This window comes from Vanacampus margaritifer, chromosome 15, assembly GCF_051991255.1.
Source record: "Vanacampus margaritifer isolate UIUO_Vmar chromosome 15, RoL_Vmar_1.0, whole genome shotgun sequence".
Classification (NCBI taxonomy): Eukaryota; Metazoa; Chordata; class Actinopteri; order Syngnathiformes; family Syngnathidae; genus Vanacampus; species Vanacampus margaritifer.
Genome location: NC_135446.1, coordinates 12,973,169 through 12,985,424, shown reverse-complemented (window position 1 = coordinate 12,985,424; position 12,256 = coordinate 12,973,169). Strand labels below are relative to the sequence as shown.

The 12,256-nt window shown below is 42.3% G+C and overlaps 1 protein-coding gene across 6 annotated transcripts in view; it reads left to right on the top strand.

Moving 5' to 3' along the window:
* Positions 1-12,256, top strand: part of ptprda (protein tyrosine phosphatase receptor type Da) — a 254,753-nt gene that overhangs the window by 179,660 nt on the left and 62,837 nt on the right. For all 6 annotated transcript variants that reach the window (XM_077544513.1, XM_077544514.1, XM_077544512.1 and 3 more), the window contains one exon: positions 939-1,119. In XM_077544513.1, the coding sequence (XP_077400639.1) occupies positions 1,026-1,119 (94 nt within the window). In that variant the 5' untranslated portion in view covers positions 939-1,025. The remainder of the gene's footprint in view (positions 1-938; positions 1,120-12,256) is intronic.

Sequence of the window (12,256 nt, the reverse complement as noted above, 5' to 3'; positions counted from 1 at the left end):
GCATCTCACCTGGGATAGCTGGGATGCCATCATTGTTTGCTTGTTAATGGCATGTTTTAAGGTTTCCACTTACTATAAATAAAATATTTTTCTTCCATCATTCTTGGTTTTATTGGATTGCTAAAAAAAATCCCTTTTTTGTGTCACCCTGTACAAATTTTTATATTATTATTATTATTTCTTTTCAGAACAATATGGCAAGTTATTTAATATTGGTCCTTTCCTTCTTTTTTGTTAAAGATAAAATATGACTTTTTTTTTTCAGGAGCATGGCCCAGATCCTTGTCATTTTTTCCCGCTCCCCCATTCCTAGCGTCTTCCTTTATTATCTAAGATCTTGGGGCATTGTAAAGGGAGATCCCTTTCTGCTCTGTCTCCTTCTGTTGGTCATTGTTTTTCATGTTTCTTGGACAGGTTGTGCCTGTTAAATCAATTTTTTTGCTCTGTACTTGTGCACGTGCACAATAAAGATGCATTTATGTTCCAAGAAAACTAAGCACTCTTGTGGATGTGTTTTATTGGGCTGGAAGAGATTGCAGTTGCAAATGGTAATTTGTGACTTTTGCTTTTGCACCCATCTTTATAGAGGAAATGTATTTTGGGGCTTTTCGTGGTCTCCGGGAAACCAAAATCGACACTGGCATGTGAGCGAATTCATGTCTATGTGCGTGCAATTCCTTCTTTTGCATTCTCCCGCGCACACATGTGGCGCGGAGTGACTATTCCATTTAGAGAAGTGTCAGAACATAGCCCGCGAGCACGTCAGCCTCCTCCTATCCCGTGGCACCTCCAGCCGAGGCCGTGCGGGGGTATGTCACAAATGTGCAGGGAGAGATAAAACCCGGCGAGCAAACAGCTTTGTTTCATTCACTTTCTCTCTCTCTCTCTCTTTCTCCCCCCATCCTCCCCCCACCACCACCCACCCCCGTCTTGCATAGGCTGTGACTACGTTCCCTGCATCTGAGAAATCAGAGCGGACTGACTCACAGGGCTCTGTGAGCCAGCGCCACCGAGGCTGCCAAAGCATGCTGGTGCCAAGCTGTCCCACCATGCGCCGCGCCAGGCCAGCGCTGATGCTCGTCGCCCTGGGTCTGCTGGTCCACCTCGCCGACGCTCAAAGTAAGTGGAGCCGCTTCCTCCTCGCCGCCGCCCGCTCAGCGTCACGCCTCCTCCGACTTGTCACCTGGTCATGGTCAATAAATGGTGACGAGTGATTGACAGTGTCACTCATAAATTGTCAGCTTGTCATCCGCGAGACTGCCCGGAAGTACCCAAGTGGGGTTTCATTCATTCCATGACAGTGCTCATAACTCAATTTACATCAATCAATATTCCCTGTTAAAATTCATTCCATCCCCCCAAAACTGCACATATTGTACGATAGCAAAAGCATAATAAGGGAATGTAAAGAAATTAGTGTCATGACTGTCCCTACTTAGTATCTATGTGTTGGATGTGTGCCTTAAAGGGATGCGGCCTAGTAAGTGATGTCATTAGCCTAAATCTGATTGGCCACTTTTCTTCTGTGTGAGAATCTGGGCATGAGTTGTGGTCTACAGCAGTTTCTCACAAGCGTGGAACTGCCAAAACATTTTAGACTGGCAAATACGCTTGAGCGAATTTCCAAATACATTTAAACATATTTAAATATATTTGAATTGACTAGTGGTGCAACTGATCACAAAAGTCACGGTTTACAGATTTGAGTCACGGATCGGATCGTTTTTTGGATCCGCAAAAAAAAAAAAAAAAGATAAATGGAATACTTTGTCTTCATTTATTTTGTAAAGCAGTTATGCCATTAAATTAAAAAAAACATGTAGGATTTAGTGTCTTCTTTTATTTTGTAAAATGCCTTTTACTAATATATATATATTTTTTTAAATCAACTCAAAATGTCCAATTTGGTCGTTTAGGAATTAGGAATACAACTTTCAAGTGTAATATGAGGCAGAAACATTCTTATTTTGACATGGTTCATGTGTAAAATAACAAGGTAAATAAATGATGACAAAGTTCTATTTATCTTTATTTATATATATATATATATAAAAAAAAATAAAAGACCTCCAAGTGCAATTTAAGGCACATTCCCTTCCTTTAAACATGGAGAGTGAATTATAAATTAGCCTTGGTCCAGAATATTTAAAAATAATTCAAGTAAGTCAGGTACTAGCTGTCAAACTTACTTACCAGCCGGCAGCCAGACACTCATGCACATTGGTTGTGCTAACAGCTAGTTGCTAGCCACTTACGTCGGAGACTTCTGCCGAATCATACAACGATAGCGTAATTAATTAGCGGTTTCTTAGCGTCCTAAATTAGCGATTTAACATGAGTTCTGGATAGCGTTGTGTTAATGTTGGTCGCAACTACAATGTCCATCAAAAAAACATCTAAAAGCGGAGTCAAGCTAGCCATCACGCCACGACACGGGGGAAGTAAAAGTATACTAAGGCTATTTGCATTGCCGTCAATGTATTACTGTACATGTATTTGGTAAACTTTATTTTGAAGTTAGCCTTAGCGTGTTACGTTGAGTATGTTTTAGCTTCTTTGACATGTCTTGTCAGAATGGTATCGACTGTGAATGCGCACTTTGCTCCTCCCCCAACCAATCCGCGGATCGGGCCTGATCCGAATCGACCACGGATCAATGATGATCCGTTGCACCACTAGCATGTACTTATTTATAAATATGTAAATAATTAAATAAATAAATATGTTAAAATTTGCTCGTCACTTCCACACTTCCGTTTCTTGTTGTATTTGTGACAGTTTGACATTTTACCACATTCAATAAATGGCTGAAAGTGTGTCCATAACTGAGGCTCTCCTTGCCCACATTGAAGGGCATTATGGTGCATTCATTCTTCTTTTTTGTCGTTGTTTTTTTTTTATTTCACTTAATCAGCAGTTTATCCGAAGCTAATGCGTGCCTCAAATTTTGGCTAAGCAAATCGACCAAGCGAAAGGCGGGGCCACTTGTAAGTTCAAGGTGCCATCATTCTTTATTGCCCCAAAATGAAATTGTCTTGTACGTGGAAAACATGCAAAACCAAAAAAACGCACCGCCGAGTGCTCGGGCCTAAATAATAATTTAGCAGGATAGTGTTTTCCTGTCTTTGCCCAAATGAAATAGGTGCATAAAAAATAGCTTTATTTCATAAATGGAAGGCAGGACGTTATCGCCATCCAGTGACCCGTGACTCCCATCAAAGTGCGCTCAAGTCTCTATTTCCCAACACCTGGCCAGAGCGAAACGATCAGGTGAAGCAGAAGTGCTGAGCCCAGCCGGGGAATGTCATGATGAGATGTGTCGGGAATGGAGCTTCTCGACATCGGGCACCTGCCCGTTGATGTGTGACAATAGCTTTCAAACCTCATTGAGCTCTGGCCCTGTGACCCCCCCCTCAACCCCCCGCCCGCATCCATGAATCATTAGCTTCGGGAGGCACAGTGGGATGAATAAAAGTTTTATCACTCCCTTTGCACCCGCTGCAATCCCCCTCAGTGTGAATATCACTGAATAGGAGAGGAGTGCAGCGGAGTGGGGACATGATGCTGATGATGATGATGATGATGGTGATGATGATGTTGGTGGGGGAGGGAGGTCCAATTCACCCAAGGTCATAGAGCACAGAGCCGCGCAAAGTGAAATTGATGGGCCCAATTTTTCCAACTTTTCACATCGACCTGCCGTAAAACATACACAAGACAGCTGTCCTAATCGAACGTATCCGTGTTCAACACACACAATTGGCTCTGTAAAAAAAAAACAGCTCACAATACTAGATAAAAGCCTCATATTGGGGGGGAAAAAAGCACAATATTGTTTTTTTGTCTGTAATAACCGCAGTAACAAAGAAATAGGCTTGGCCGGTCATTTTATTTTCGTGCTGCCATTTGGTTGAAGCTGGCGAGAAGTAATGCTTTTTGACTGGGTTGTTGGAAAAATATTTGCTCAGATCACTGATTCATGGGAGTGACAACCGCCACAGTGACTAAAACATGTCTAATTAAAATTAAACTGCACTCATAAACTAATCACTAGAGGGTGCTAGAACTGCACAAATGGAACTGAACTTCGCCTTCTTAACAGATATGCTGCTTTTAATAGCGTGACGTGACTTGACGATGATGTCGTGGCAAATTTTATTTTGTGATGTTATTGTTACATCCCTAATTGATACCTTGAAATAAGGCCAGGTATCGGCCCAATATGATACCTAGTATTGGTACTCGCTCATCCCTCTTCGTTAGTGACAGGCCTAGTTATTAATTATTGACGTTCATTTATGTGGAGACGCAGATCATGTTAATACTTTCTCGCAATAACTAGGAAACAAATAAATACCAATATGCAACACTTTATTCCCATTCATCTTTTCCATTGTTTACATTTTCAAACGATGATGCAACATTTCTAGAAAATCACAATGCCCCATCACTGGTGAGCTACTGGATTATTGGAACACGCCCACGGGCTACACATGTGGCTACCTGGTTGGTAACCCTTTTGTTATAGACTTGACGGTAGAGCACCGAAACGAGAAAGAAAAAAAAAAAGCTAGTCTCCAATGATTACATAATTAATTATATTTAATCTGGAAATATGGAGTCAATTTAACTTACATGCTGCAGTGCTAATTATTGTGCCTAAGGTACCTTCGTAGCTTTTTGAAGTAGCCAGTGTTGCATAATACACAACATTATGTTTTTGGTTCAGTATATGAAAAACAACAGTATAGAGCTGAAACTGAATTGGGTCTTCATTCGGAGTCTTTTAATCAGACAATATGCAGTCAATGTACTGTACTTGCTGCAAAGTGGCAATTATTGGTATTCAAATAAGTGTTCTTTGGTTTGGTTTAGGGAAAATGAAGGTAGAAGGTTGAAAAGAAAATTGTAGCCGCTTTACGATAGGAGGCGTTTTCGTACAGGCTTAATTATCGGAGTCTAAAAGCAGAATCTTTTTCATGTTCATCCTCGAGTGACTATCCATGGTACGCCTCAAGGCGTAATTATCTACCTTTTCTGTCACGTGGACTCAAATGTGCCCGCCTTGACGGAGGGTTGGGGGGGAACGTTGCCCTCTGTTGATGCTCCGGACGTAGTCTATGAGGCATGCGGGAGCCCAAAATGGCTGAGTCGGCCCGCTCAACAGATGGTCCGATGCTCGGAGCCAACCCTGCTCGGCGGATGTCGCGGCACCCAATCAACAATTGCTATTAAGGATAATGGGAAATTTGTTCCTTGTAAAAATGTGAAGCATGCCACAAAATAGATTGAAAAATTGTCTTTGAGGATTTGTGGAACTGTTTATTTTGTGTCATCATTTCCATCCCCCCGCCACCAACCCTTTCACCGCTCATTTTCTCCTTCATCAAATATGGTCCATTTTTAATTTGTGCGGCAAATTGGGCTTGGCGACGTCTTGAAAGAGGTGCGTAATTGTCCCCGGTGAGCCAAGGGGACGGCTGAGCAACAAGATTTACGCTTTGTGTCTTCTGCTGAACCATCACAAGGAAAACAGATAAGAATGAAACATCTCCTGGGCCGTCATGAAAAAAAAAAAAAAGAGAAGTGTGTGTGCTTTGGCTCGGTTGTCTGGAACGTCACCAAAACTCTGTGGAAAATATGCTTCTAACTTCAAAGTATGAAATCTGCTCAGTGAGCATCAAAGGATTAATTTGTTTTAGCGTGTGCCACGATTGATAAGTTTTACTATGTTAAGAGATATTGGCCTTTGCTGAACATGACAGAACTCGACAACTGTGAACAAAATACAGTCAGCAAATTACACATACACACATACGTGGCAATTGACGTAAAAATGGGTTAAATTGAGTTTATTCCAGGTAAAACACATTTTTGTTATTATTTTTTAATTCAGTATTTTGTTCTTATAAGTTTTTTGTTTTTTTTGGGCTTCATAGCTTAAGACAATTTAGATGTTTGATGTCTTTTTTCTTTTTCTTCAGTAAGGAATACTTTTTCCCACCGATTAGTACTTGTCTGGCGGTGACCACGTGTCCCGGCGGACTCTGTCAGACCGCGAGCCCAAAAGTGTTTTAATTGATTTGCCCGCCACTCGTCTCTCTCTACGCCATCAATTGCTATCGACGGGCTTCCCTTTAGCCTCCGCGGGCGTTAGCACGTTTAGCGCTGAATCTATCTAATGTGTCGACCCTCTCTTTTTCTCACCCTGCAGTAAAAGTTGTCCATTAACACAAGGATGGTGGAGATGGTACAAAAAAGAAGTTGTAGTTGAGCTGAAAGCAGCTGTCGCTTTTCCATATTACATTGACGTTAAGCTTAAATGGTTAGCATACGCAAAAATCATGTGAAAAAAAAAAGTAAGTCTAATTTGACGTCATTGTTACATTATGGGGGGGTTCTTGAATGTATTTCATGATACCCGGTGCCACACAAGACGACAAAAGCATCATTCGGCCTGGTTCTGTTTTGCAAAGGGCGCTACACGGCTCCCAGAACGCACGCAACGACGATATGTTAGCACAGCAGGATAACCTCGCAGCTAGTCCGAAGGCTAATGATCCTCTATTCCCCAGATGACAGCGGGCTGTAATGTGTGTGTTTTATGCATGCATGGCCTAATCTGAATTATTGTAAAGTAGTGTTGTATTTGCATATGAGCTCCGGGGCTATACCGAAATTAGCATTTTTACAACAGCTCAAATTAAATCCCTCTGCTTAATTTGCCCGCATGCTAATTTGATTTGAGTGTATTGCCTTTTATACACACGGACGCACGCACGCACATACATTAAGAAGGCTCAGTATGTTCTCTTAAGAGGAGCCCATATGAGCACACACATATGCAGTATGTGTTTGCCTCCCCACTTAATGACATTAAGCCCAGAGAAGAGCAGGCGGCTGGGGTCAACTCCACGTCAGTGTAATTCCCGCCACTCCGCCGAGATCGTTCATCATCCTGCCGGACATTTGCTCCAGTGGAAATCCCATTGTCGCCCTCCACTCGCTCATTTCAAGGCGGGCTAGTTTCGAGCCCAGCGCGGTGCAGTTGTGCTAATCTGTAGAGTGCTTAGGAATTGGCGACCATTCATATCATGACATCATAGCAGTGCAGTTCAATGCAAAATTACATTTGATTCAATTGTCCCAGACTCTCGTTAGTTTTCTGGAAACCCAGACTCATTCGATTTTTTTTTCACCTAGCCACATGAAATTCAGCTGGCACGTCCATCATGACTTGAAATGTTGGCCATTTCTACAAATTGCAAAGAATTTGAGTCCTCATCTTTGCTTTTACGCAGACCATGGTAGCAAAACTCGATGAAGAGGAATTGCCAAAAAACGTGGAACCACAGGTCTCAAACTTGTGACGTTAAATTTCAACATGAAAACTACATTCATAAGTTGTAGCGTAAGCCACACATGTAAATATGTCATTGTCGTGAACCCTGGAGAACCCACGGGGTCAGATTTGGCCCCTATAAATTCTGCTACTCAAATAACAAAGACCTTTTTTTTTCCTTTACAAATTTAACTTCAAAAGTCCAGAGTGCCACTTCTGACCCCTGCATGGGGCCATCTAGTGGATGAATATTGCACTTACATGAGCCAGAGTGGTGGTGACAAGATGGCTGGCAACCTGCTGTTTTGTTGAGCTGGAAATCAATCCAAACAAACAAACAAGATGGTAAAATTGTGTTAATCTATTTTATATCATGTTGCAGAATGCCTAGGAGTATGTTTTATATATATATTTTTGATAAATTAGCAACTCTGAGCTAGTTAAAAAAAAAGGGTTAAAATTGAAAAAACATATATTTTGGTGTTCAGTGAAATATAGCAGTCATTTAATGTATAATTCATAATTTTCCAAAGAAGAAAAGGGTTATTGGGTTCTCCAGGGTTAAAAACCACAATGGTCATGCCAAGATATTCGAGCAACGTTTTACTTATCCCTGGACACTCGTGGTTCCACTGAGTAGGTGAGACCGCTGCCGTTAATCAATTAACAGGTGCACAAGCCTTGTCAAAAGTCACATACGTCCCGATGCGAAGAAAGCGCAATGGGCCCGAGCACATCTCCTAGAAAAAGTATTCCCCTTTTCCATCCCTTCCCCGGCACTGAATTTGTCAAGAGGAGGAACCAAGTCCAGATGAATTAGACTCCATTTTGTGGTCATCCTTTTCTTTTTCTTCATCTGGCTCACAGTCCTCACAAGGACCCCATTGTGATTTATCACGTTGCCATCTTGACAGCCTCCCCAAGCCGCGAAGCCATTAGACTATCTCTACGTTGCATTGCGCACGCCTATGAGCGACATTTATCATCTTTTGTCCCAACTTTTTATCTCGCCCAGTGCCCTGTTGGGAGCCCTAACCGCGACTGGCCGCCGTAATGAAGCGCTGGGAGGTTAGTCGCCACAAAATAAGCTAATTAAAGCTAGCAAACAAAAGGAAATGGAAGGGGAGTGTGGGGGGGGGGGGGCGTTGTGAAAATGCCAGAGAAGGAGAGCTCACAGATGGCAGCGAGGAAGCCGAAGCGGTGATGTGGCAAAACGCCCTTGCTGCCTTCTTGTCTCTGTATTTTTAGGACGATTGTTTGTCCCGGGATGTCCTTTTTAGCGTGACTTGGACGCGCCCGGTGACCAAATCATAACAAAGCACGGATAAAGAAGTTTAAAGATGTGTTCATGGCCATTAGGGGCCACCAAGAAAGGCAAGACAGTGAGTTCTTGTTTGACTTTGAGACCCTATTAGGTAGAATTATTTATTTATTTATTTATTTATTTTTACCACAGTGTTGTTCATTCCTCGGTTTGTTCCAGGCTCTGGTTGCACATTTGAATTTAAGACCTATATTCCTTTAAAATATCAGGTCTGATTCAGAATTTCTAAGGTCCACTAAAGTCTCGGAGGTGCGTTGGATTCAACTTCCTAGCTTCCAGATCCAAATGTCAAGACCACCACGATTAGTCTTACTTGGCCAGGACGACGAACAATTCTGAACCTTATCGGCACATCTCTGTAAGCAGTATCGAGTGGATGCAGCAAAATGTCAGGGCAGGGTATTAGTGGGGTGATTATTAATCCATATCTTGCTGGGTAGACAATTTAATTATAGCCTAATCAATAGTTCCCGATCTTATACGGAGCAGTGACCCAGTGGTTTGATGAAATTTGTGGTATACTCAAACCTGCATGAAGCATTTATCCTACCCCCCAAAACACGAGTTTCATTCCATTAAAGTTTCTAAATAAATAGTACTTACCTACAAGGTGATGTATCATGTCACACATTACCTATAGATAAGTGTTAAGTGTAACTTAATTCAACACTTAAAAGAGTTAAATTTAACACTGTGCCTCAGTGTATTTCTTATCAGAATTGGTGTTAAAGCAACTCTGGGTAACACTGCATGGTGTGAATACAATATAACACTACAGATTAAAGAACTCTTGAAAGAGTAAACATAACTCCCAGTAGTGTTAATTATTTACCGTGGTAGAAAAATCAACTCTACCTCAAACGCCCTTTAGCACTACATTTAGTTATAGAAGATTAACACTGGAGACTCAAATAACACTGGTAAAGTGTTCATTTTACATATTGCTGTGTAGTTACTCTGGGTGCGCATGGAATTTAACACAGGGATAACTTATTAGGTACAGGTCAAAAGTGCTTTGTGAAAAAAACAATCTGTACAAAATGTTAAAATATATTGTAGCTTTATTATGCCCACTCGAGGTGGCGTCATTTGGACACAAACAAAGCAGCCTGGCGTGGGACTAATTGCGTAACTACACCTCATTGTTTTTCACATGGACATCTGCAGGATGAAACTTGGGACTGGAGGAAGCGCGGCCAATTAGACGTCGCCACGTAATAAGAGACAGCGGATCTTGCGGCGTGAAATTTTTTTCCGAGGGGAGGAATCTTATTTGTAAGGTGGGCACAAATCCAGGCAGCCGAAAGTCGACCGGCACCACCCTGCGCTAACGACAAGACTGGGAGGGAGATGGGGACGGATTAAAGGGATCTTGGTGGAAGGATTGTCAAACACGGAAGTAGAAGTTTGTGATTAAATATGTCAGGCGGCTTGTTTGCTATCACAGGAGCTTAACGGTTCAAAGGATTCCCAAATCCATCGGAGGGGCCACCGCTGCAGAATGCGCAGCATGTCGCTTTCATGTTTTCATGTGGCAACATTTTGGGGTTCTCAACCCGCCCGTTGGATTTGTTTCTTAGGTACCCCGATGTGTGCTAACCACGAATCCACTGCGCACCAGTTACGGAATCAAATAATGGCAATTGTTTGTTATACCAGCTGAGTAAGACGAGAGATTAAAAATGACACCGGGAAAGCCCTTTAGGATGGATGCTCTTGTGAAACACTATAACTGTCAAGGGGCTCTGTGTGTTAATGTATATTTCCTTTTTTTATCGCGCGACAGGCACTTAGGAAGTTTGGCCTGGATTCAAATGGAAATGGCCGAGTCCAGTGGTGGCGTGGGAGCTTTTCACCTCTCTGTGAAGGCTTTCAACTAACGAATAAACCATAATAAATACATCTCGGCCTCCCAAAATGTCAACACCGAGCGGGGAGAAAGCGCTAACAAGAGAGAAGGGGGCGGGCCGACAAGGGAGAGTGATAAAGTAAGATAAAGTGCGTGATCGAGCGGAAGGTGAGAAAGACAGCTCTCCGAAGACGTACTTCATTCCGTCGCACCGCCCGATGTAAATGGACTGTGACAAGAGGAGCCGGCGGCGTAAAGATTCCCGATGTGCGTCAAGCGGCGGCGGCTGCTTTTAGGTAGCTCGGCGGAGGCGGAGCTCTTTCTTTCACAGCCCTCCGAGAAGGCGAAAATCCTGAGGCGGTCTCCACGGAGACGAATGGCTTACACCATTAACCCCCCCCCCCCCCAACTGCCGCCCGCAGAATGGTAGTGCACACAGGCTGCACAAATGCGCTGAGATCAGTGCAATGCGTCGCAATCACAGGACACCTGGAGTGAAAGCAACTCGGCAGCCTCGGGCCGAGCGCTCTTACACTCTTTTGAGGAAAGCAAACGAGAACAGCACCCTTCCCACACAAAGTGCCATTTTGGGTCCTTTGGACAAAAGGCCAGCGTTAGTAAATTCAACTAGATGTCAGCTAGTCGGTGAATAACTCACCATCTGCAGTTTTTCTGTGAACTTTCTTGAATGTCCTAACATGCCACAAGATGGTGTCATTCCTGTTCAGTAGGAAAGTAGTACATCGGTGTCAGCACTGTAAATGTGCCATTTCCTTCTAAGATACATCTCTTCAATAAAAAACAATTCGGTATGTATCTTGAAGTGAAATGATTGGTTTAGTTTAATGAACCCTTCAAAATAAAGAAACAATTTTCCGGTTCAAAGTGTTTTTTGTTGCAACAACTACATTGCAATCCCAATTTAAAAAGACCCTTACGTTCTTAGGAAGAACGTTCTCGCGTACGTTCTTAGGAAGACCGTATCACTTTCTTTGATCCTTCCTCGGGTCTCCTGACAACCTCACGACTCTAGCTGGATTCTGAAGTATTCGGTTTAGGTGAACGGTATGGGATTTTTAATAGGTTTTAAGTGAATTAATGAGTACACACGCGCACCCGCACATGCACATACTCGCGCACATACAAAAAAAGAAAAAGAGAGCGCAATGATGATGACATTACTGAGCTTACTCAAAAAAAAAAAAGGAAGACCGTATTTGGCAAGATCATGAGACTGTGCTCTGCTGTCTTCATATTAAGAACAGCAAAAGTCTTAAATGTGCCCTGTTGAACATGTGTTCAAAATTAAAAAAAAAATAAATAAATAAAATGGTTAGTGGGTTTAAAGTGTAATGGTGTAAAATGAGTTTTAAATGATATTTGCCATTTCTGGTATCATAGTTTTTGGCATATTTCTGATTTTATTTTTTTATTTAGGCAGGTTTAAAAGTTTTTTGGGGCCATTGGCGGCAGGGCTTGATCCCCATTCCTTGCGCGCCCGTTAATTTGGTAATTTTGTCTCGAAAAAATGTAGAAGACTACAAAAAAATATGGGGTCTTGTGAAAAGGAGGACTTTCGACAATGGTCTTCACCCTCATCCCATTACAGTTATGTCACATTCATTGGTCAATGCTAATGGCTAAAGTGCCTATATGCAGTGCTAATTTGTAATTATACATGTCTGACCCATGCACTTTTTGGCACCTTAATAGTGCCCACAGCAAGTTAAAATGACATGCA